This window comes from Piliocolobus tephrosceles, chromosome 2, assembly GCF_002776525.5.
Source record: "Piliocolobus tephrosceles isolate RC106 chromosome 2, ASM277652v3, whole genome shotgun sequence".
In the NCBI taxonomy this organism is placed as follows: domain Eukaryota; kingdom Metazoa; phylum Chordata; class Mammalia; order Primates; family Cercopithecidae; genus Piliocolobus; species Piliocolobus tephrosceles.
The window spans coordinates 103,390,487-103,417,257 of NC_045435.1; the positions used below are offsets into that span (position 1 = coordinate 103,390,487).

Below are 26,771 nucleotides of genomic sequence, written 5' to 3' on the forward strand. Positions count from 1 at the left end.
TCTTCTTCTTCTTCTTCTTCTTCTTCTTCTTCTTCTTCTTCTTCTTCCTCTTCCTCTTCTTCCTTCTTCCTCTTCCTCTTCTTCTTCTTTTCTTTGAGATGGAATCTCACACTGTCACCTGGGCTGGAGTGCAGTGGCACTATCTCAGCTCACTACAACCTCCGCCTCCCAGGTTCAAGCGATTCTCCTGCCTCAGCCTCCCAAGTAGTTGGGATTACGGGTGCCCACCAACGCGCCCGGCTGATTTTTGTATTTTTAGTAGAGATGGGGTTTCACCACATTGGCCAGGCTGGTTTCGAACTCCTAATCTCAGGTAATCCACCCACCTTGGCCTCCCAAAGTGCTGGGATTACAGGTGTGAGACAATGCAGCCAGCTGATCATTTCTTCTTAATTCCAGTTATAGGATTTCAGAGCTGGAAAAGGGAACTTGGAGATCACAGAGCCATTTCCTTACTGCCCAGGAGAAGCAGTGAAGGCCCTGAGAGAGCAAGTGTCAGAGATAAGAGCAGAATTAGTTTCTGAGAATAGGCGCTGCCTGCTACATCTCACCATAACTCGAGCTCATTTATCTCCATGGAAACCTTTGAGGACTGTGAAAGTACCAAAGATGTGGGCAGCACTCTGAGTGTGATTTATTTCCTTTCTATCTCTTTTCTTTTTGTTCTCATTCTTAATCATGAGTTACTCCTCCCTCCTTTTCCTCTCCTCCATTCCTTCTCTTCTTCCTTTTCATGATTCTCACCCATAAGGACCCGGCCTAAGCTGGGAAGTTGAGGTTACTGGATCTTCAAAGTGGCTCTGACACTCCAGTCCAACATACCCTACATCATTGTCTTCTTCACAAAGCATTGGTTTCCACTGACCAAAACTCACAATTGGCTCTGACTGGGCACCAGGGTTCTGACTACTATCAGTAGGAAACATCTCATTTGGTTCCTTGAAAATACTTGTGACCCCTGAATAGCCAGAAACCACTGTGGAAACATAATTCAAAAGCTGCCTCCCCTCCTATGGATCTTTAACTTTTTTTTTTTTTTCAGATGGAGTCTCATTCTGTTGCCCAGGCTGGAGTGCAATGGCACGGTCTTGGCTCACTGCAACCTCCACCTTCCAGGTTCAAGCAATTTTCCTGCCTCAGCCTCCCGAGTAGCTGGGATTACAGGCGCGTGACACCATACCCAGCTAATTTTTGTATTTTCAGTAGAGACGAGGTTTCACTATGTCGGCCAGGCTGGTCTTGAACGCCTGACCTTGTGATCTGCTCGCCTCGGCTTCCCAAAGTGCTGGGATTACAGGCGCGGGCCACTATGCCCGGACTTTTAACCCTTTTTTTAATCTCTTGCAAAAGGTGGTTGTGAAAATAGTTGCTCTGTGGCTGGGTATGATCACTCGAGCCCAGGAGTTTGAGACCCGCCTAGGCAACATGGTGAAACTCCATCTCTAAAAACGAAAAAAAACAAACAAACAAAAAAAAAAAAAAAAAAAAAAAAACGTAAGAAAAAGAAAATCCTTGCTCTGTTTTGCAGGCAGCGTGCAAAGTGCCAAACTTCACAGCGGGAAGAACCTCCTCTCCAAATCTCATGACACAGGTGAACTAACGTCGCTTCTTAACTACAGCCCACAATTGTTACAGAAAGCATTAAAAAATACCCTCAGCCCCCTGGGATGGGTGACTACTCCTGGAATTTGGATCCAGGGTGTTTGCGGCTTGGCTTTTTACATATCGAAGAGGAAAGAGATGGCTGAGAACATCCGCATGGGAGGTCCCGCCATGCCACCGGCTGAGTATTCAGGGCCTCCCGCTGTAGAAAGGATTGGGGGACAACTTGACCGAATTCGCATTTGCTCAGGTGTTTCCCATGGCGCTCTGCTGAACTGGGGTTAGTCTTTTGCTGCCAGTCAGAAAGTGTCTGGGCCCAACTAGGGAAACCACGGGATAATGGGCTGATGGGGAGGAGGACCGGCATGGAAGATGTGCCACAGCCTCTCCAGAACGTAGCACTGGCGCGCCTGACAGGTGACAGACGGAGCAGTGGCAAGGGCGCAGCTGCACCAAGGAAAAAGCCCACACACGGGGTGAGCGCGCCCATGCGTGCCCAGTCATGTTGGAGCGCAGCCCGGGCGCTGGGCTTCCAGGGCAGGTGTGGCCAGCGGAGGCCAAGAACTGCGTGGGACAACCCCAAGGGGGGAAAACACACGCTAGCCGCCTCCCGGGTCAGAAGGTGGGGCAATCAGCGGCGCCTCACCCAGCCTCCCGCTCCGGGTCCTACCGGATGGCTGCACTTCTTCGGGTCAGCCCCCTTCCCTCCGCTGCTCCTCCGCAGACACCGCGCCTGGAAGAAGGAGGGGCGGAGACCCGGCCGGCGCGCTTCTGGTGATTTCGACCCCTGTGCGGCCGGAGCGCCTCAGTCGCTGTCTCCCCGCCCCACGGTTCCGAGTAGGGACCGTGAGTCGCCCCTACTCCAGGGGCTGGAGCGCGGGCCCCCAGCAGGGAAAGGGGCGCAGCGTTCCCGACCCCCAAACAAGCGGCGCTTGGGCGCGTGCGCGCCTCAGGGAGAGCCCCGGACGCCACCTGCGGGCGGGAAGAGGTGGGCTCCGGGAAGTGGGGCGTGGGGCGGGCGGCGCAGAGGAGCCGCGGCCACCTGCCGCCTCCCTTGCACCCGGCGAAGCATCCCTCACCTCACAGTCCCTGGAGGCGGCGCCGGAAACCCGGCAGCCGGGACTGCGATTCTGGAAGCCCCGGCCCTTGCCCAGCCGGAGGAGCCGGGACGCGGTTCCGGCGAGACTGGCGACTTGCTTCCTTTTGCAGAGCGGCCGCTCCCCTCTCGGTCCAGCTGCGACGCTGGGAAAGCGCCAGACTTGGTCTGTCACAGGAGCCCCCGCGAGGCGTGGCGAGGGAGAGCTGGCAGCGGCTGCGAGGGACTCTCGATTCTTGACTGGAGAGCCAGGAAGAGGGCGAGGGCAGAGCATCCTCGGGCGGAGATGCCTTTAAAAAATCATCCACAGCAACGGTAGAAACAGTTTTGTTTGGCTTTATTTATACGGAGTGTTTTTTCAGTGAAATGCTGTCTTGCTTAAAAGAAGAGATGCCCCCTCAGGAGCTCAGCCGGCGACTGGCCACAGTGATCACTCATGTCGGTAAACAAAGCTTTAATTTTTCCTGCGTTTTATTAATGGCGGGTGGGGATGGTCTTTGGGCTTAGTCTGACTCCCGGCCTCACCCGGGGCAGCGCGCTCCCTGGGGGCTTGCCTGGCGTCTGGGCCTCACTGCTCTGGGTCCTGCCTGCGGTGCCCAGCCGGGGGCATCCTTGGGGCGCGTCGCCGGTGGGGGTCGAGGGGCCGAGGCTGGTGCCTTCACCAGGTGGTTGCCAAGTCCGTTGAGCTCCAAACCGAGGGCTGCTGCGCTGTTACCATCCGTTAGCTGCTTCTGACGGGAGTAGGGTGGGTGGGAAGTTATGTTCTGGTTCTGGGGATAGTGAGGAAGGAGAGGGCATAAGAGGAACGAATGCCAGTATTTTTCAGCATAAATGACTGCCACGCCACTGAAGGCTTGTTTATAAGAAAGTGCAGGGAGAGGCAGGTTAGATGGGAGCGCCCTTGCGCAGCCAGGCCCCTGGGCCTGTTACTGTGCTGCCTGGAGGCGTCAGCACACCTCTGATGATCCCCACTAGAAACCTCTGCAAGCCAAGGAGACTGAGCAATATTAATCCTCTTCCCTGAGTTGAAAAGAGGAGCAAAACATTTATTGCTTACTCCTGAAATAAGGTTCGTGATGGAACGTCAGGCCCCACAAACTAAGGGAAAGAGGACATTGAGACAGTTCCCAGTTTTATCTTAGCACTTTCTTCCCCTAGGTCTTCCCTGGACCTCCCTCAATAAAGACACACACTCAGGTTCAGAACCTTTGGATGTGGGCTACTGGAATTATCGGGATCATTTTCTGTTGCTGACTGCGCTTGGAGGTCCCCCCATGAATGCAAGTCAGCTTTTATTGATAAAGCCAGGAACTATTTGCCTTCGTTTTCTACACATTTGTGAAAGCTGCTTTCTTGGTACTTGCATGTTAAATATTGCCTCAATTAGTCCAATGTGTTTGCTGTAATGATCACACACATCTCAAATGATACACTTGTGAGGACCGACTTTGTAAAGATGATTTACATGGGAAGGCCCAGTTTTGATAATTCAGGTTTAGAAAAAAGTTTCTGGTGCCAAATGTGGGCACTGAACTTTTAAAACAAGAGATCAGTAGGGTCCTACCAGGTAGGGTTGAATGTGAAATATTGCTGAAGGCAGTGTGAAATAAGAGGAAAAAGAACTTGTAATGAAACAGAATTTGGAATCTGAAATATGATGAAAGCTGAAATGATTGTGCTAAAACCCAGCGCAGGCATGAAGTTGTGGTATAAAGAAAGAGCAGTGGGCTGGGGGTATGACTGTCTGGATTTGAATCCTTCCCTGGACAAGTCATTTAACCTCAGGTTGAAAAACAGGAATTTTAATAATACTTTCCCACTCAGCTCAAAGGCTATTTGTGAAGATAAGTAAGATAATGTGGGTAGAAATACTGTGTACACTGTGATTATACAGACATTCCAGTTATTGGACATATCCCTGGTCCCTCTGTCACGCCACTAAAGATCTTTGGTAGGTTACTGGGCCTGTCTCAGCGCGAAGCCTCCCATCTGTTAAACAAGGGGGTTGACCTGGTTAATTTTAACTGTCCCTCCTATTTCTCTGGAGCAGGCTGTTCTTGAAATCTGGCAGGCAGTATTCCTTGACTAACACTTAGCTGCCTGTGGCCCCAGGCTATGGTATTTTCTTGCCTACCTTGCTCCCTCCCTCCTTCCATAGACAGCTCCATACAGGATACACATAGGAATTTGTTGTAGTTTCTGCTCTCAACTTCTAACGACCCTTGGCTTTTGTGTGCTTTGCAAGATTCTGTCTCCTCATACTTAATCTAGTAAAACCTGTGAAATGGGTGGGGTACTCATTACTACCCCTATCTCACAAATGAAGGAATTGACTCAGAGAGGATCGTCTTTTTTTTTTTTTTTTTGAGACGGAGTTTCACTCTTGTTGCCCAGGCTGGAGTGCAATGGCATGATATCGGCTCACCCCAACCTCTGCCTCCTGGGTTCAAGTGATTCTCCTACCTCAGCCTCCTGAGTAGCTGGGATTACAGGCATGTGCTACCATGCGTAGCTAATTTTTTTGTATTTTTAGTAGAGACAGGGTTTCTCCATATTGGTCAGGTTTGGTCTCGAACTCCTGACTGCGGGTGATCTGCCCACCTCAGCCTCCCAAAGTGAGAGAGGATCATCTTTTAAGGTTTCAGGGAGAGTGAATGGCAGACTCAGGGCTGGAAGGTTGCTCTTCATATCCCCTGTTGGGGGACCTCAAGGTGAAGGGGGGCGTTTCTCTAACCCTGCAACAGCTTCTGCCTTCACGGAGGGTCTCCTTGGGTAGCCAGTGGCGCTTCTCAAGGGTGGATTGGCTCTATCCTTGCCTGTTCTTTTCAGGTTTTTCCTTATCAAGTAGCTTCTGAGGAGGTGATCATGAGTTGGGGAAGGTTTGAGAGATGCTTGGAGCAAGGCTTTGGGTTAGAACATTCTCCTGGTCCTGTCCTAGCCACTTTCCAGGGTAGCCACACTGTCTTCCGTATTCACTCAGCCTCCTCTGACCCTGAGTCAGTTTCTCCTCCAGCAGGGATTTCTGCTCTTTCTACGTCCCTTAGACTTGATAATTGAGTCATCCCTCCTCACCCACTCCCATATTTCCAGAAGTGTCTTGGCTGCTGTTGATTCAGTTTCTGAAATACCTCACAGCTTTTTTCCCTCATGTCCATCCCCACTGCTACCTGCCTCAATCCTACTTCAGGACTTCATTTCCTTCTACCTAGCCATTGTGCAAACCTCCTGTCTCTCTGTGTCTGCCTCTGATCTATGCTAGGAGTCAAACAAACACGACACTCTATATTACAAAGCTTTTAATAATACCTGCACCTAGTCATTCTCTGCAGCCTAAGATACAAGCTCTTCACTGTTTGGCCTATAAAGTTCTAGCTTTGTCCCCTAATACTTGAGATTTCTACACCTGTGGTTGGTCAACTTGAACTCATCAGTTCTTTGGCTCTGTCCCATTATGTTTTCCAGCCTTTTTCTCACCTCTAAGTATTTGCACTTTTACCCCCAACCTGGAATAAGTCTTTAGTATATTTCTCCTCACAGAAATAGTACACATCTTTGAAACCCAGTGCAATGCCATCTCCTTCATGATGTCGTTTCTGATCTTGCTAGTGGGACATGATGACTCCTGACTCTGAATTCCAAAGTAAGCTTTGTTCTGCTCACACGATGCCTATCATACTCTCCCCTGTATTATGGTTACTGGGTTATTCGCATGCTTGTTTAACCCTCTCTGCTTCTAGGCTCTTCATTACTTACGAAAAGTCTTATGTACCCCTAGATAGCCACTTAACACAGGGCCTCACTCTGAGGAGATGCAGAATAAATGTTTGCTGAATAGATGAATGAATGATTGTGTTTTGGAATGGAGCTGGAGTACTGAGTACCAGGCAGTTTTTACACTTTTAAGGACAGCTATAAAATATTTGAAGATAACTATTTTGTTTCCAAACCCCCATTTGAAAGGAAATGTGAAGCCCTTCGTGTGTTCTTCATGTGGTGTGCTTCACTCTAGGGGCCTCCTTCTTTGGATTTTGTCCATTTGTCAGGAACTCTTATAAAATATGTAGTTCACATGTGAACACATGTCTAGATGTGTTTTTATCCATGCAGGACACATGTAGGACCATCCTTTCATCCTTTCCCCTTAATTCTGGACCGTAGAGTCACATTGGTTTACAGAATTCCAGTGTCAGAAAAGTGTTGTTTGATTTTTCCCATCCTATCCCTTTCGGTTGTTGAAATATCTGCAACTTTTGCTGTACTGCTGTTTATATGTGGAGGTGCTGTCAAAGTAACGTGGACTATCTATAAATGCATCTGAAATTGCTCTAGGATTTTGATAGACAGGGCACATATGGCTCACACGGGGGCTTCCAATCACTGGAAACCCACAGTCATCAAGATGGGCCATGTCACCGGGCACGGTGGCTCACACCTGTAATCCCAGCACTTTGGAAGGCTGAGGCAGGCAGATCACCTGAGGTTGGGAGTTCAGGCTGACCAACATGAAGAAACCCTGTCTCTACTAAAAATACAAAATTAGCCAGGCATGGTGATGCATGCCTGTAATCCCAGCTACTTGGGAGGCTAAAGCAGGAGAATCGCTTGAACCCGGGAGGCGGAGGTTGCAATGAGCCGAGATCGCAACATTGCACTCCAGCCTAGGTGACAGAGCAGGATTCCATCTCAAAATAAATAAATAAATAAATAAAATTTAAAAAATGGTCCGTGTCAGTAACCCCCCATAGAGGTTTTGCATTTCCATCCTGGCTCACTTTCCACCTTGCTACCTCATATTAGAAGTGATTATTTTACATTTTGATCTTATCATTGTTCTAAAATGACTTCATATGTTTGACTACATCCAATTACCTGTGAAGCAGAAAAGAACATCTTTTGAAACATTCCTTATATAATTGGAGATCGGATGGGTGGCTCTTTTGGTGACAGAGGCTCTAGGAAACTGATCTGTAACCCAGGTTGCTACTTCTGGGACAGTCAGCATTGATAACATGCAGCCAGAAGAATACTAAACTGAGGAATTCAGCCCAGGGCTCATTATTAAACAATGTTGTTAGCAGCTGAAATGTCTAGGGTCCATGCCTCAGCTGTTAGTACTGAAAGAAGAGTCTAATTAGAGTAGGGTGTCTGCTACTCAGGTGGGAATGTGCCCAGTGGGGATGGCTGGACATGTTCCCCCATCTGACTACACTTGGGCTATTTTTTGATTAGGCTCTGTAGACACTGTGCCTAGTGTTCACAGACTCTTCAAGGCCTACTAAAAATGTTTGAACCCTAAAAAAAATTGATCGACAAATTTAAAAGTGCAAAATAAAATTTAAGAAATGTTTAAATGTCTACAAAAGCTCTCTTGCCCTTAACATTTTGTTACATTTAAAAAGAAACAGTTGTGGAGTTGGAATTCCATTTCCAGAAATGCCAGTGTGAAGAGTCGCAATTCCTCAGTGAAGCAACTGTACTTGGTGAAAATTATTTTAAAAGCCAGCCTTCTAAAGTCTCTGGAAGTTGTTTGAAGGGCATGCAGCAAATGAAAAAAAAAATACATTTATTCAAGAAAATCTACTAACTCTTGGTAAGAATAGTGAGTGTCTATGGTACCTGAGCATGACCTGCTCTCTTCTCATCCCTCCCAGCTCCTCTTTCCTCAGCTTTCACTGAAGGGATATAGTCCCTTGCCAGGAGGGGCAGGTGTCCAGCATTTCTCTTCTCTAACTCCAAGTTACTGAGGCCAAGTTCCTGGAGAGCCTCCAGCTGACAGGTCAGGGTCTACTTCCTTCCACCTAGCCCCCATTCATAGGACAGAAGCTTTATCCCAGGTGCAGCAGGCTGAGAATACTGAGACCTGGTTGCTTTTGCCCTAGCTCCCTCATAAAATGGAGGTTCAACATTGAGAGAGGCAAGCCAAGACCAGTCTACTACTCTGGCCGAGATTTTGTCTAGAAGTAGAGACAGTCTGGAAGAATAGAAGGTTTGAAGCTCTCCCCAAAATAACTGACTTTAGCTAAAACAGAGTATGGGAAAGCTCAAGTCTAAAGGCATTCTTGAATGCAATGGAGATTTTGAGAGCAAGAAATTAAGAGGAGCCTGGTAGCTTTGTGAGAGCAACAAGCTAAACTATAGGCCACCTTGTTTATCAGAGACTCTGAACCAGGGAAAGAGGCAGCTAAGAAGAACCTTACTAGAATTATAAGGAACCTAAAGATTGGCCTCAAAAAATATCTTTGCCTGAATTTAATTGAATAAGACTGGAGCAACTTTATGCCCCAGGGCATTGTTGAAAACCATAGAGCCAACAGTAGGTAGGTGGAGTTGAACAGCTGAGTATGATATCAACAAAGGCAGACGGCAGAGAGATCCGAAAGGGAGACAGGCAATACAACTCTGTTAAACCCACACAGATGATGGGCACAACCAAAGCAACACTGTCTGAGGAGGGACATGAGTGTCTTTACACTTCGGGGGAAATATACTTCATTAAAACAGTCAAGCTATGTCACTAAACAAGCAAACAAACAAAAACAAGCCCCAGAGATGGGGAGAAGAGGAATCGGTATTCGTGGTTGCTATAGTATATTACCTCAAATGTCCAGTTTTTAATCAAAACTTATGAGACCTTCAAACAAACAGGAAAGTGTGACTCTTAAATAAACAAAAAGCAGGCATCAGAAACTGCCTGTGAGAAAGCCCAGATGTCAGATTTAGCAAAAACTTCAATACAGCCACAATAAATATGTTCAAACAGGTCAGGTGTGGTGGCTTATACCTGCAATCCCAGACCCAGGCAGGAGGATCGCTTGAGGCCAGGAGTTCAAGACCAACCAGAGCAACATAGTAAAACCTTGTCTCTACAAAAAACTAAAATAACTGAAATTAAAAATTTACTAGAGAATCTTAACAGTGGATTGGAACTGGAAGAACAAAGACTCAAGGAACTAAAGATAGACTGATAGAGATTATGCAATCTGAAGAAGAAAGAAAAATGAATAGAGTCTTAGAAAAATGTGAGACACTATTAAGTGCACCAATATACATGAAATGTAAAGAGAGGAGCTAGAGGAGGAGCAGAAAAAGTATCAGAAGAAATAATGATTTAAAAAACTCCCCAGATTGATGAAAAACATTGTACATCAAAGAAGCTCAATGATGTTCAAGTAGGATGAAGGCAAAGAGATCCACATCCAAACACGTTATTGTAAAAATGCTGAAAGTGAAGGATGAGACAATTTTGAAAGAAGAGAAAAATGACTCATCACATACAAAGAAACTTTAATAAGGTTAACAACCAACTCCCATCAGAAACGATAGATGCCAGAAAGCAGTGGTGTGACATATTCAGAGTGCTAAAGAAAGAAAATTGTCAACCAAGAATCTTATATTCAGCAAAACTATCTGATATAGTTTGACTCTGTGTCCATACCCAAATCTCACCTTGAATTGTAATCCCCGCATGTTAAGGGAGGGACCTGTTTGGGGGGTGATCAGATAATGGGAGTGGTTTTCCCCAGGCTATTCTTTTGACAGTGAGGGAGCTCTCACAGGGTCTGATGGTTTTAAAAGTGGCAGTTTCCCCTGCATGAGCACTCTCTCTGCTGCTGCCTTGTGAAGATGTGCCTTGCTTCCCCTTTGCCTTCTGTCATCATTATAAGTCTCCTGAGGCTTCCCCAGCCAGGTGAAACTGTGAGTCAGTTAAACTTCTTTCCTTTATAAATTACACCGTCTTAGGTTGTATCTTTTTTCTTTTTTTGAGACGGAGTCTTGCTCTGTCACCCAGGATCACTGCAACCTCCCCCTCCTGGGGTTTAAGTGATTCTTCTGCCTCAACCTCCCAATTAGCTGGGATTACAGGTGCCCGCCACAACACCCAGCTAATTTTTGTATTTTAGTAGAGACAGAGTTTCACCATATTGGTCAGGCTGGTCTTGAACTCCTGACCTTGTGATCCACCTGCCTTGGCCTCCCAAAGTGCTGGGATTTCAGGCATGAGCCACTGCACCTGGCAAGGTTGTATCTTCATAGCAGTGTGAAAACAGACTAATACAGAGAATTGGTACTAAGAGTGGGGGTGCTGCTGTAAAGATAACCTGAAAATGTGGAAGTGACATTGGAACTGGATAACAGGCAGAGGTTGGAACAATTTGGAGGACTCCAAAGAAGAGAGGAAGATGTGGGAAAGTTTGGAACTTCCTAGAGACTTGTTGAATGGTTTTGACAAAATTGTTGATAATGATATGCACAATGAAGTCCAGGCTGAGGTGGTCTCAGATGGAGATGAGGAACTTCTTGGGGAACTGGAATAAAGGTCACTCATGCTATGCTTTAGCAAAGAAACTGGTGGCATTTTGCCCCTGACCTAGAGATCTGTGGAACTTTGAACTTGAGAGAGATTATTTAGGGTGTATGGCAGAAGAAATTTCTAAGCAGCAAAGCATTCTTTTTCTTTTTCTTTCTTTTTCTTTTTTCTTTTTTCTGAGACAGAGTCTCATTCTGTTGCCCAGGCTGGTATGCAGTGGGATGATCTCAGCTCACTGCAGCCTCTGCCCACCAGATTCAAGTGATTCTCATGTCTCAGCCTCCTGAGTAGCTGGGACTACAGGTGCATGCCACCATGGCTAGCTAATTTTTGTAATTTTAGTAGAGATGAGGTTTCACCATGTTGGTCAGGCTGGTCCTAAACTTCTGACCTCAAATGATGCACTCACCTTGGCCTCCCAAAGTGCTGGGATTATAGGCATGAACCACCATGCCCGGCCACAGCGAAGCATTCAAGGCTTACTCTGAAAGTGTTCAGTTATATGCTTTCACAAAGAGATGGTTTGAAATTGGAATTTATGTTGAAAAGGGAAGCAGAGCATAAAGGTTTGGAAATTTTGCAGCCTACCTGACATGTGGTAGAAGAGAAAAACCCATTTTTTGGGGAGGAATTCAAGCTGGCTGCAGAGATTTGCCTAAGTAATGAGGAGCTGAATGTTAATACCCAAGACAATGGGGAAAATGTCTCCAGGGCATGTCAGAGACCTTCATGGCAGCCCCTCCCATCACAGTCCCAGAGGCCTAGGAGGAAAAGATGGTTGTATGTGCCAGGCCCAGGGGTCCAGTGCTCTGTGTAGCCTTGCGACATGGTGTCCTGCATCCCAGTCACTCCAGCTGCAGCTGTGGCTGAAAGGGGCCAAGGTACAGCTCAGGCCATTGCTTCAGAGGGCACAAACCCCAGGCTTTGGCAGCTTCCATGTGGTGTTGAGCCTGTAGGTGCACAGAACAAGAGGTGAAGTTTGGGAAACTTCCTGTATTTCAGAGGATGTATGGAAATGCCTGGATGTCCAGGCAGAAGTCTTCTGCAGGGGCAGAGCCCTCATGGAGAACCTCTGCTAGGGCAGTGTGGAGGAAAAATAGAGTTTCCACTGGGGAACTGCCTAGTGAAGCTGTGAGAAGAGGGCCATCATCCTCCAGACCCCAGAATGATAGATCCACTGACAGCTTGCACTGTGTGCCCGGAAAAGCTGCCGGCATTCAACACAAGCCTGTGAAAGCAGCTGCGGTGGCTGTACCTTGCAGATCCACAGGGATAGAGATGCCCAAGGCCTTGGGAGCCCATCCCTTACATCAGTTTACCCTGGATGTGAGACATGAAGTCAAAGGAGATCATTTTGGAGCTTTAATATTTAATGACTGTCCTATTGGATTTCAGACTTGCGTGAGGCGTGTAGCCCCTTTGTTTTCACCAGTGTCTCTAATTTGGAATGGGAACATTTACCCAATGTGTGCACCATCCTTGTATCTTGGAAGTAACTAATTTGCTTTTGATTTTACAGGCTTATAGGCAGAAGGGACTTGCTTTCTCTCGGATAAGACTTTGGACTTGTACTTTTAAGTTAATGCTAAAATGAGTTAAGACTTTGGGGGACTATTGGGAAGGCATGATTGGTTTTGAAATGTGAAAAGGACATGAGATTTGGGAGAAGCCAGGGGTGGAATAATATGGTTTGGCTCTGTGTCCCCATCCAAATTTCATCTTGAATTGGAATCCCCACATGTTGAGGGAAGGAACTGGTAGGAGGTGATTGGATCATGGGGTGGTTTTTCCATGCTGTTCTCATGATAGTGAGGGAGTTCTCACAAGATCTGACAGTTTTATTTATTAATTTAATTTTTTGAGATGGAGTCTCACTGTGTCACCCAGGCTGTAGTGGAGTGGCACGATCTCAGCTTACCACAACCTCTGCCTCCTGGGTCCAAGTGATTCTCCTGCCTCAGCTTCCCAAGTAGCTGGGACTATAGGTGTGCACCACCACACCCAGCAAATTTTTGTATTTTTAGTACAGACGGGGTTTTGCCATGCTGGCCAGGCTGGTCTCGAACTCCTGACCTCAGGTGATCTGCCTATCTCAGCCTCTCAAAGAGTGCTGAGATTACAGGCCTGGCCACAAGATTTGATGGTTTTAAAAGTGGCAGTTTCCACTGCACACTCTCTCTTTCCTGCCACCTTGTAAACATATGCTTTGCTTCCCTTTCACCTTCCACTATGATTGTGGGTTTGCTGAGGCCTCCCTAGCCATGTGAAACTGTGAGCAAATTTAACCTCTTTCCTTTATAAATTATCCAGTTTCAGGTAGTATCTTTATAGTAGTGTGAAAATGGACTAATGCAGTATCTTTAAGAAATGTAGGCAAAATAAAGACATTCCTGGATAAACAAAAACAGATAAGTAGTTGCTAACAGATCCACCTTTTAAGAAATACTAAAGGAAGTTATTCAGGCTGAAAGCAGGTGACCCCAGGTGATAATTCAAATCTATATGGAAAACAAAGCATCAGTAAAGGTAATTATGTGATTATGAAAGACACTGTAAATGCATATTTCTTCTTTGTTCTCGTAACTGATTTAAAAAGCAATTATGTTAAATAAAAGTACAGGTGGTCCCCAGCTTACAGTGATTCAACTTACAAATTTTTGACTGTACAATGGGTTTATCAGGAGGTAACTTCATCATAAGTTGAAGAGCTTCTTACAACTTATGATGGGGTTACAGTTTCTACTGAATGAATACAGGCATCCCTTGGTATCCAAGGGGGATTGGTTCCAGTACCCCCCAGTGCATACCAAAATCTTTGGTTGCTCAAGTCCCTTTTATAAAATGATATAAATGGTTAACCTATGCACATCCTCTTGTATACTTTAAATGATCTCTAAATTACCTTTCTTTCTTTCTTTTTTTTTTTTTTTGAGACAGAGTCTCACTCTGTTGTCCGGCTGGAATGTAGTGATGTGGCGCGATCTTGGCTCACTGCAACATCTGACTCCCTGGTTCAAATGATTCTCCTGCCTCAGCCTCCCGAGTAGCTGGGATTACAGGCACGCACTACCACACCCAGCTAAATTTTTAAAAAAGTTTTTAGTAGAGATGGGGTTTCACCATGTTGGTCAGGATAGTCTCGATCTCCTGACCTCAAAGTCTGCCTGCCTCGGCCTCCCAAAGTGCTAGGATTACAGGCGTGACCCACCACTCCCAGCCTGATTTCTAAATTACTTATAATACTTAATACAATATAAATGCTATGTAAATAGTTGCTGTACTTTATATTTAGAATTTGTGTTTTTTTATTGTTGTATTGTTTTTTATTTCTTTGAATAGTTTTGATCTGCAGTTGGTTGAATTCATGGATACAGAGCCCACAGATACAGAGGGCCAACTATATTGCTTTTGCAGCATTATAAAGTTGAAAAATCATAAATCAAGCCATCATAAGTTAGGGATTGTCTGCTGTGTTGTCAGCACTAAGTGCATTTTTGACTTACAATTATTTTGACCTATGATGGCTTTATCAAGACATAACCCTGTTGTAAGTTGAGGAGCATCTGCATCTAATGTACTGTTGGGTCTATAATATTCAGTAACATAATATATTTAACGAGCACAGGGGAAGTGGGTAGGAGAAAAGCTGCATTTGGAATAAAGAAATGACTCCAGAGGGTAGCTCACAAAGGAACAAATGAAGAGAACCAGGAATAGTAAATAAGGTTAATATTACAACCTATATAAATATACACTGTTCTCCTTTCTTGTCTCAGATTCTATAATAAACATAAAATTATATAACATACTAATTATAACAATGTATTGTTGGATTTATAACATACGTAGATATACTATGTATAACAATAGCAAAGTGGGAAGAGGGATTAGCACTATGTAGAAGTAACATTTCTGTATTTCAGGTTTAATTAAGTTAGTATAAATCTGAAGTAGATTTTGGTAAGATGTATATGATAAACTGTAGAATAACCACTAATAAAATAACTTAAAATATATAATGAAAATATTATCAAAGGAATTAAAATGCTACACTGGAAATTTTTTTTTTTTTTTTGAGACGGAGTCTCACTCTGTCGCCCAGGCTGGAGTGCGGTGGCCGGATCTCAGCTCACTGCAAGCTCCGCCTCCTGGGTTTACACCATTCTCCTGCCTCAGCCTCCCGAGTAGCTGGGACTACAAGCGCCCGCCACCTCGCCCGGCTAGTTTTTTGTATTTTTTAGTAGAGACGGGGTTTAACCGGGTTAGCCAGGATGGTCTCGATCTCCTGACCTTGTGATCCGCCCGTCTCGGCCTCCCAAAGTGCTGGGATTACAGGCTTGAGCCACCGCGCCTGGCCTAGAAATTTTTATTTAATGCAAAAGAAAGCAGTAAATGAAAGAAATTGAGATATAGAGAAAACAAAACTTAAAATGACAGACATGGATCCCACTATATCGATAATATTAAGTGCAAATGGATGAATGATCCAGTTGAAAGGCAGAAATTGTCAGGCTAGATTTGAAAAATAAGAGCCAACTATATGGTGTCTCCTGGAGACACACTTTATATTCAAAGATACAATTAGTATATTCAAAGATATATAAAAGTAAAAGGATGGGAAAAGATGTATGATACAAATTGTAACTATACATGATGATGTATGTTATAATGATGATAGTAATATCAGATAAAGTAGACTTAAAACAAAAAAAGTCACTAGAGATAAACAAGGATATTTTATAGTGACAAAAGGGTTAATCTATCAGCAAGATATAATAATTACAAACACCTAAAAACAGAGCTCCAAAACACATGAAGCAAACACTGACAGAATTGAAAGGAGACATAGAAAATTCAACTATTGGCTGACTGCAGTGGCTGACACCTGTAATCCCAGCACTTTGGGAGGCCGAGGTGGGTGGATCACTTGAGGTCGGGAGTTTGAGACCAGCCTGGCCAACATGATGAAACCCTGTCTCTACTAAAAATACAAAAATTAGTCTGGTGTGGTGGCGGGCACCTGTAATCCCAGCTACTCGAGAGGCTGAGGCAGGAGAATCGGTTGAACCCGGGAGGCAAAGGTCACAATGAGCAGAGACTGCACCACGGCACTCCAGCCTGGGCAACAGAATGAGACTCCGTCTCAACAACAACAAAAAATTCAATTCAACTATTAAATATAATAGTTGGAAACTTCAGTATGTCACTTTCAGTAATGTGTAGAACCAACAGGCAGAAGATCAACAAGGAAATGGAAAACCTATACAACACTATAAATCAACCAGGCCCAACACAGAATACTCCATTCAGCAACAGCGGAATATACATTTGGAACATTCTCAAGTGTTCCAAGGAACATGGAACATTCTCCAGGACAGACCATATTCTAGACTCTAAAACAGCCTCAATAAATGTAAAATGATTGAAATTATACAAAATATGTTCTTTAATCAATATGGAATGAAATTAGAAATCAACAACAGAAGGAAATGTGAAAAATTCACAAAAATGTGAAAGTTAAGTAGCATGCATATAAAGAGCAATGAGTCAAGAACTCACAAGGGAAATACTTTAAGATGAGTGAGAATCAAGACACAACATACTCAAACTTAGAGGCTGCAATGGGAGCAGTGCTGAGAGGGAAATTTATAGCTGCAAATGCTTACATTAAAAAAGAAGAAAGATCTCAAATCAATAACCCAATCTTCCACATTTAAGACACTAGGCGGGCGCGGTGGCTCACGCCTGTAATCCCAGCACTTTGGGAGGCCAAGGTGGGCAGATCACAAGGTGAGGAGATCGAGACCATCCTGGCTAACATGGTGAAACCCCGTCTCTATTAAAAAATGCAAAAAATTAGCCAGGTGTGGTGGCGAGCGCCTGAAGTCCCAGCTACTCGGGAGGCTGAGGCAGGAGAGTGGTGTGAACCCTGGAGGCGGAGCTTGCAGTGAGCTGAGATTGTGCCACTGCACTCCAGCCTGGGTGACAGAGCGAGACTCCATCTCAAAAAAAAAAAAAAAAAAGACACTAGGAAAAGAAGAGCAACCTAAATATAAAGTAGGAGGAAGAAAATAGTGATGATTAGAGGAAATTAATGAAATGTAGAATAGAAAAGCAATACAGAAAATCAACAAAATCAGAAATTGATTAATTGAAAAAATGAACAGAATTGATAAACCTTTAGCTATAGAGTAACAAGAGAAAAAAGAGAAGACTTAAATGACTTGAATGAAAGAGGGGCATTTCTATCATCCTTACATAAGTAAAAAGACTTGTAAAGGAATAATGTGGATAACTATATGCCGACAAATAAGATAACCTAGATGAAATGGACAAATTCCTAAAACTATACAAACTACCAAAAATGACTCAAGAAATAGAAAATCTGAATAGACTTATAACAAGTAATTTTTTTAAAAAAACTTTAAAACTAGTAATTTTTTGAAAACTTACCCACCCACACAAAAAAGTTCAGAACCATATGGCTTCACTGGTGAATTCTACTAGCTGTTTAAAGAAGAATTAGTACCAATTGTTCACAAACTCTTCCGAAAAATAGAAGAAGTGAGAATACTCCACAACTCATTTTATGAGGTCAGTATCACCCTAATACCAAAACTAGAGAAAAATGCAACAGAAAAGCAAACTATGGGCTAAATCTCTTATGAATATACAGTTGACCCTTGAACAACATAGGTTTGAACTGTACAGGTCCACTTATACGTGGGTTTTCTTTCTCCTCTGCCACCCAGAGATAGCAAGACCAACCCTCCTCTTCTTCCTCCTCCTCAGCCCACTTAAGGTGAAGACAAGGAGGATAAGACCTTTATGGCGATCCACTTACACTTAATGAATAGTAAATATATTTGTAAGGGATAATTGTAAGGACAGCCGAGGAAGGAATGAGGCCAATAGACCCAAGTTCAGGCAAGCTGATTTATTGTCAGTCCTGCCGGGCTACCACCTGACAAAAGCAGAGGAGGCAGCCCCACTTATAGACTACAGCAGGGCTTTGCAGGGCGAGGAACTGGGCCAGGGTAGGGGAGCTGAGTCGGGGGTGCAGGTGTCTTGACCGCATCCTGGAGATGTTTTTGCCAGCTTTGTTTTGCGAGGTGAGCAGACATGTTAACTGCATCCTGTAACTGCTTGGACAGTTACTAGAGGGGTCAGTGACGAAGGGGAGTGGTTTGTCTTTAGCCCTGAGGGAGCTATGCGGAGGTCACAAAGGACTGCATCATAAGACCCATGGGAAGGGAGGGAAATAGCCTAGTTGGGGTGACCCTAACAATATTTTCCCTTATGATTGTCTTAAAACATTTTCTTTTCTCTAGGTTTATTAGAAGAATACAGTTTATAATACATATAACATACAAAATTTGTGTTAATCAACTGTTAATGTTATTGGTAAGGCTTCCAGTCAACAGTAGGCATTAGTAGTTAAGTTTTGGGGGAGCCAAAAGTTATACAGGTATTTTCAACTTTGAGGGATTTTGGCACCCCAGCTCCCACATTGTTCAAAGGTCAACCATAGACACAAAAAGCCTCAACAAAGTTCTGGCACCAAATCCAGCAACATACAAAAAAGGTTATACACCATGATCAAGTGGGATTTTTCCTAGGAATTTAAGGTTGGTTTAACATCCAAAAATCAATCAATATAATACATTTATCAATAGAATAAAGGGGAAAACCCACATAAGCATCTCAGTAGAGGCAGAAAGGTCATTTGACAAGATTCAACACCCTATCTTGATAAAAAACAAACAAACACTTCTAGGAGTAGAAGGAAGTCTCCTCAATCTGATAAAGGGTGTTTATGAAAAGCCCACAGTTAACATCATAGTTAGTGTTGAATGACTGAATGCTTTCCCCCAAAGATCAGGAACAAGACAAGGATGTCCATCCTCACCACTTCTATTCAACATTGTACTGGATGTTCTAGCCAGAGCAGTCAGGCAAAAAAAAAAAAAAAAAAAAAAAAAGAAGAAGGAGAAAAGACATAAAGATTGGAAAGGGAGTAAAACTATCTGTATTTGCAGATGACATGATCTTGTATATAGAAAATCCTAAGGAATCCACTAAAAATACTATTAGAGAAAGCCAGGCATGGTGGCTCACGCCTGTAATCCCAGCACTTTGGGAGGCTGAGGTGGGTAGATCACTTGAGGTCAGGAGTTGGAGACCAGGCTGGCCAACATGGTGAAACCCCGCCTCTACTAAAAATACAAAAATCAGCTGGACTTGGTGGCTGGTGGTTGCCTGTAATCCCGGCTACTCAGGAGGCTGAGGCAGGAGAATTGCTTTAACCTGGGAGATGGAGGTTGCAGTGAGCTGAGATCGCACCACTGCACTCCAGCCTGGATGACAGAGGGAGACTCCGTCTCAAACAACAACAACAACAACCAAACAAACAAACACAATTAGAGAAGAGCCTGCAAGTAGCTGTGAATTCCCTTTGCAGTGACTCCTAGGGGCTCAGTATGCTCCTATTAGTCTAGTCTCACTCAGTCTTATACAATTAATTTAAAACTTTTAGGTGATTGCTTCTTATTTGCTTATATGTATTTAAGAAAAGTTATGATTTTGTAGTTTATCTGGGTTTTTTTTTTTTTTTGTCGTTGTTAGGGTAGTATTGAGCCTCCTTCTAGCATTCTGGCTTCTAGTGGAAGCAGAACATCTCCTTGGCTTTTTAACCTTCTGTGCATTTCACAGAGAAAACATAATTCATGTACACAGCCTTCCTTCATCATGGCATTTTCCAGCATGTTACAGTGTTTGCCATACTACAGCCTTTGCAAGCTATACCAGAAAACTGGGTCTCAAAGTTTTTCTCTGTGTTTAGCCAGATGTCAAGGATCTTGAATGTTAAAACAACTGTAGTTCATTTTCAAGGATGCTAAGCTTGATGAAAATACTTCCTATCATTTGTTACGCAGGAACCAACTAAGGCAAGGACCTCTGATGTCAGGGAGTCTGGGTAGCTGGCCTCTTATCAGGGCTTCCTGTACTTCTCAGCTATGGCCACAGGCCATCCTTTGTGTTTCAAAAGCTCGTGTGTGTTCCTTATTAAAAAAAAAAAAAATGCTTCAAGTAGCCTAACATTTCTGCAAAAAATTGCACTTAATTAACATAGCTAATTTAAAAATCTTTGCCAGATACTTGAAATCACTGAGAATCAAAATGAAAATGGTCCTGCTTGTTTTGGAATTTTTCTTTGAAGGATGAGGCTGTTACCACATTGGCTTCCCTTTGGGTGTTAGTGATTATGACTCAGCCAGAGGGCCTCTGAGCCCAAATCTGGCACCATGGACCAGCTCTTCCCAAATGAGTGTAAGTGCTCTTTCTGCTTATTGTGAGAAATGGGGATTGAGTGAGTGAGTCTGAAAAGGAAGACTATCTCATTGTCATGGACTTGTGAAATTAAAGCACATACTGGCAGGCAATAATTATTATAATAAACTTAAGAGATTTTGGAATTTAACACACTGACATTACCAAAGACATACATATTTAATTCAAATTAACAAAGTCAAAAAAAAAAATTAGCTCCTTTTGGAGCATCTTGCTGGTAAGTGGCAGGGCCAGGATTTGAACCCAGGTGGTCTTGGCTTCAGAGTCTGAGCTCCTGACCACTGCTATTCCGTGCTGAGTGCTCTCCAGGCTATGGAGTATCTCACAGAACCTCAGAGCAGGAGGGACCCCTGGGCCTCATCAACAAGGTGTACAGTCAGGAGCTAAGACAGCTGTTCTCTCTCTGGTGTCATCTGGTCACTGTGCTCTGCTTCCCTCCTGTGTCTATACCATTCTTCTGCCTTTCTCTGCAGATCAGCTCTTTATTCAGCTGTGGATTTAGAGAGTGGCTGGGTGTTGGCATGGGGGTAGAAGTCCTCAGGGAAGAGGGCTTTGAGGTGAACAGTCACCCTAAAACAAGTCTAATAACCTGGGAAGTGCTGGCCTTATGCTTTCAACTTTTAGAATCATTAAGAATGTAAAATACTTAGGCAGTTTTACTGGCTGGCCCTGGGAAAAATAGGAACCTTGCCCTATATTCAGTGTGCCACCTCCCTTATGTGACTACCTAGGAGATCGGGCACCATAACTACATTAAGATGTCACTGGTCAATGAACGGATGGTATTTAGACAGCACCCACCACGACGAAGGCACTGGGCCAGGCATGTGGCCCACAAGCTGTCATGGGGAGAGAATTATGGGGAATCTGAGGGCCTGAGCTCTTAATACCAGCTGAGTCACCCGTGGGTCCCTGCTTTATCCAATAACAAAGGATCTGAGGGGTTTGGAGAGGACGCTTGTAGGCCACTGGACTGGAGGGGAGTTCAAGGCCCAATCTGATAGGTATATTAAGAAAGACTGCAGAAAGTCACAAGCTGATGCTTGATCAATTGCCAGTATAGATAGTGCTGTGAGAGTTTGGAGGCACAAGTTATTGTGAGCTTCAGTGATTGGAGAAAGCTTCATATGAGATGTGACCTGAGCTGATCTTGAAGGAAGGAAAAGATTTAGGTAGATGCAGGGGGAAAGCTATTTAATTGGCAAGATAAGGGGAACAGCCACTTTAAGAAATTGCATTGGTCTTTCTGCACTAGTTGTCCAATTTATTGTAGTCTCTGCCTAGGCCTCCATGGTCAATAACCCTTTCCTGGACAATAAAGCTCAACAGTGAGCTTTGCCTTGAAAGAAAGAATGACCTCAAGCTTGAAGGCAGATCTATGGTGTCTCATTGTTTTTCCTTCCTCATATAGATCCTTTTCTAGGAGTAAGAGATTGGAAATGCTAGAGGATATGGAAATAACATTTAAAATGATGTTATTGGCTGGGTGCGGTGGCTCACGCTTGTAATCCTAGCACTTTGGGAAGCCAAGGTGGGTGGATAACCTGAGGTTAAGAGTTTGAGACCAGCCTGACCAACATGGTGAAACCTCGAGTCTCTACTAAAAAAATACGAAAATTAGCCAGGCATGTGGTGGTGGGCACCTGTAATCGCAGCTACTCAGGAGACTGAGGCAGGAGAATCACTTGAACCCAGGAAGTGGAGGTTGCAGTGAGCCAAGATCGCACCATCGCACTCCAGCCTGGGCAACAGAGCAAAAACTCTATCTCAAAAAAAAAAAAAAAAAAAGATGTTATTTTAGCTACCATTTATTTCCTGCCTTTTAGTGTCACAAGTTGTGCTTTTTAAATGTACATTGTTTATTTAATTAAGTTTAATGGTAAGTGCAGTCTATTTATATGGAGGAGAAATTTGAGGCTTAAGCAGGTTAGGAAGCTTGCCTGAGGTCATAGCAAGAGGAAATGTCAGAATCAAAAGTCAGGTCTGGCTGGCTTCAAGGCCTTTGAATGCTCATATTTGGTTTAATTTCACCTGACAAAGTGATATATAAACCAGTAAATGACAGAAGTGCTATTACTGAGTTTTGAAAAATCTTTTGAAAAAATCGAATAGAAAATGAAAGCATTAATCCCTGAATCTAAGTATTTTATGAGTCCCTCGAAAAGTTGACTTATTAATAGTCACTTTCTTCCAAAGAAAAACTGTTAACTAAAGCTAGAGGATTTACTTTGTAGTCTTTAAACATGCAGAAGTAATAAATACATAATTCTTAAATAAGGATAAGCCTGTTAAGGAAGAAATGTTTAGGACTGTTGCCTAATTGCACTTCCCATGCTAAGCACTAGAGTCTTAAGCAAAAAGTCTAATAATCTAATAAAGTTATAACCTCTCATTATCATGGCAGGGTGGCAGTACCACTATGCACTTTTATTTAGTATAGAAGACTCTTTGTATTTAGAGGACTTTACTATGAGGGGGTTGTAAGTACAAACGGTATGCATGTGGACAAACTACAGGTGTTCAAAATGTTTGAGGACAGAGGCTTAGAAGAGTTGCCTCTGGATTTCTTTGTTCAGTTATCTGAACTTAGCCCCTGTCCAGCCCAGGTTTTGGATTATGTGTGTGTTTTTTTCTACCTATTGTCAGATCAGTTCACATTCATTTTAGCTTTCTCTTTCTATACCCTGGGAAGCTAGAATTAATTACATTGCTGCAGGGAAAGAGTTCCTTCAGCCTGTTTCTACTCTTTAATCCCCAATTTAGGACTAACCATGGCCGGGCGTGGTGGCTCACGCCTGTAATCCCAGCACTTTGGGAGGCCGAGGTGGGTGGATTGCGAGGTCAGGAGATGGAGACCATCCTGGCTAACACGATGAAACCCCATCTCTACTAAAAATACAAAAAATTAGCCGGACGTGGTGGCGGGCGCCTGTGGTCCCAGCTACTCCGGAGGCTGAGGCAGGAGAATGGCGTGAACCCGGGAGGCGGAGCTTGCAGTGAGCCGAGATGGCACCACCACACTCCAGCCTGGGAGACAGAGCGAGACTACGTCACACACACAAAAAGAGACTAACCACATTTCCTAAAGGCCTGTGGGAACTGGGCACTGGGCCAGGGCTGAGGATGGGGTATGAAGGAGTGGGGATAACCCCTGCCCATGGCCATAGGCCTCTGAGGGCCAGAACCAGGCCACCGCCTTTACTGCTGCAGCTGCAGCATCCTGCGCAGCTCCTCAGGTAGGGGGCCTGGAGGATGAATGAATGAATGAATGTCCTTCTGGAGCCTGTAGTCTAATGGGGAGGTAGATGTTAAGCAAACATAAGACAGTATTTAGGCGAAATCAGCCATCATTCCTAGGTCGTTGGTGGAGTCCCAAGCCTCCCAGGTTCTCTTTCATCATTGGGCTGATCTTGTGGTCTCCTGGCCTCTCTGCTCTGGGCTCCAGTTTTCAGTGACTGCCTTTCTTTTACACTTGGTTGGTTCAGTTGTGCAATCCAGCTCTTTCTCCCAGTGTCTCAAAAATCATGCACACGGAAGATCGGGGGTTGCAAGGTAATTTTCCAAAGGTGGGAGAGCAAACAGAGCAAACAGAGCCTGTGTCTAGCAACACAGACACTTTGAAATGGAGCCGGAGGCATCTTTGTGTTGAAAGTGTCCTCTGGCCACCCTAGCACCTCAGGGTTTCACAGCCCTTACCCTCAGCAATTTACTGGCACCTCCCATACCCCATAGCACCTTTCTCTTTCCTCTTTTTTCTCCCCCACCATGAAGAGGATGTGGTGCAGGACCTAGACTAGAATGACAGGCCTAATGAACTCTTGCATTCTCAGCCTCCTATTCTTCATTCCATTTTATTTCTATTGCAGTGTTTATACCTCTAGCCTTGCTTGCAAAGGAGGAACAAGCCTGCAGGCTGTGAAATGGGATTTTAGACCTTGACATATGGTGCAGAAATGAGAAGGAAAATTCCACTACATAAACCTCATATGTGAGGTGGCCATTTTATCCCTCAGTGCCTTGGGAAAACTGACCCAGATTTTAAAAAGAAAGATCATGTTTTCTGGTCATTTTCTGTGGGCTTTGCAGTAGAATCTTAAAAATAAGCAGAAGAAAGAGGGAGGAGAATGAGCATTATGTGATATTTCATAAGGGCTTTAAAAACTGTTTATAAAACTAACATACCATTCGTATTTAAGGTTTGGAAGACTCAAGATGTCAATTCTTCCCAAATTGATCTATAAATTAAACACAACTTCAATCAAAAATCTATTACGTATTTTTGTAGAAATCGAGAATCAGCTAAGAGATACTATAGTAGGCAAAAAGAACTATAATAACAAATTTTTTTAAAAGAGCAAATTTGGAGGATTCACATTACCTAACTTTAAAACTTACTTTAAAGCAAAGTAATCACAACAGTGTGGTATTGGCAAAAGGATAGACATATAGATCAATGGAGCAGAGTAGATAATCCAGAATAGTACCATACAAATATGGCCAAATGATTTTTGTCAGAGGTATAAAGGCAGTTCAATGGAGTATGATGTAATGGCAATTTCAACAAATGGTGCTGGAACAATTAGACATTTATGTGCAAAACAATTGAACCCTTACCTATACCTCACCCCATATAGAAAAATTAACTCAAAGTGGATCATGGACCTAAATGTAAGACCTAATTAGAAATCTGTTAGAGAGGGCGGAGCAAGATGGCCAAATAGGAACAGCTCCAGTCTCCAACTCCCAGCGCGAGTGACACACAAGACCGGTGATTTCTGCATTTTCAACTGAGGTACTGGGGTCATCTCACTAGGGAGTGCCGGACAGTCAGTGCTGGTCAGCTGCTGCAGCCCGACCAGCGAGAGCTGAAGCGGAGCGAGGCATTGCCTCACCTGGGAAGCGCAAGGGGGAAGGGAATCCCTTTTCCTAGCCAGGGGAACTGAGACACACAACACCTGGAAAATCGGGTAGCTCCCACCCCAATACTGTGCTTTAAGCAAACGGGCACACCAGGAGAATATATCCCACACCTGGCCGGGAGGGTCCCACGCCCACGGAGCCTCCCTCATTGCTAACACAGCAGTCTGCGATCTAACTGCAAGGCAGCAGCGAGGCTGGGGGAGGGGCACCCGCCATTGCTGAGGCTTAAGTAGGTAAACAAAGCCGCTGGGGAGCTCGAACTGGGTGGAGCTCACAGCAGCTCAAGGAAACCTGCCTGTCTCTATAGACTCCACCTCTGGGGACAGGGCACAGCTAAACAACAGCAACAAAAAAGCAGCAGAACCTCTGCAGACACAGATGACTCTGTCTGACAGCTTTGAAGAGAGCAGTGGATCTCCCAACACGGAGGCTGAGATCTGAGAAGGGACAGACTGCCTGCTCAAGTGGGTCCCTGACCCCTGAGTAGCCTAACTGGGAGACGTCCCCCACTAGGGGCAGTCTGACACCCCACACCTCACAGGGTGGAGTACACCCCTGAGAGGAAGCTTCCAAAGTAAGAATCAGACAGGTACACTTGCTGTTCAGCAATATTCTATCTTCTGCAACCTCTGCTGCTGATACCCAGGCAAACAGCATCTGGAGTGGACCTCAAGCAATCTCCAACAGACCTACAGCTGAGGGTCCTGACTGTCAGAAGGAAAACTATCAAACAGGAAGGACACCTGTACCAAAACCCCATCAGTACGTCACCATCATCAAAGACCAGAGACAGATAAAACCACAAAGATGGGGAAAAAGCAGGGCAGAAAAGCTGGAAATTCAAAAAATAAGAGTGCATCTCCCCCTGCAAAGGAGTGCAGCCCATCGCCAGCAACGGATCAAAGCTGGTCAGAGAATGACTTTGATGAGATGAGAGAAGAAGGCTTCAGTCCATCAAACTTCTCAGAGCTAAAGGAGGAATTACGTACCCAGCACAAAGAAACTAAAAATCTTGAAAAAAGAGTGGAAGAGTTGACAGCTAGACTAATTAATGCAGGGAAGGTCATAAACGAAATGACAGAGATGAAAACCATGACACGAGAAATATGTGACAAATGCACAAGCTTCAGTAACTGACTCGATCAACTGGAAGAAAGAGTATCAGTGATTGAGGATCAAATGAATGAAATGAAGCGAGAAGAGAAACCAAAAGAAAAAAGAAGAAAAAGAAATGAACAAAGCCTGCAAGAAGTATGGGATTATGTAAAAAGAACAAATCTCCGTCTGATTGGGGTGCCTGAAGTGAGGGGGAAAATGGAACCAAGTTGGAAAACACTCATCAGGATATCATCCAGGAGAACTTCCCCAACCTAGTAGGGCAGGCCAACATTCAAATTCAGGAAATACAGAGAACGCCACAAAGATACTCTTTGAGAAGAGCAACTCCAAGACACATAATTGCCAGATTCACCAAAGTTGAAATGAAGGAAAAAA

General features: G+C 44.3%; 1 protein-coding gene across 1 annotated transcript in view; it reads left to right on the top strand.

Annotated features, from left to right (window-relative positions):
- The first annotated feature begins 3,064 nt into the window (after positions 1 to 3,064).
- MCF2L2 (MCF.2 cell line derived transforming sequence-like 2) overlaps positions 3,065 to 26,771 on the top strand; it is a 255,369-nt gene continuing 231,662 nt past the window's right edge. The window contains exon 1 of the mRNA XM_023187621.1: positions 3,065 to 3,140. Within this exon, the coding sequence (XP_023043389.1) occupies positions 3,065 to 3,140 (76 nt within the window). The remainder of the gene's footprint in view (positions 3,141 to 26,771) is intronic.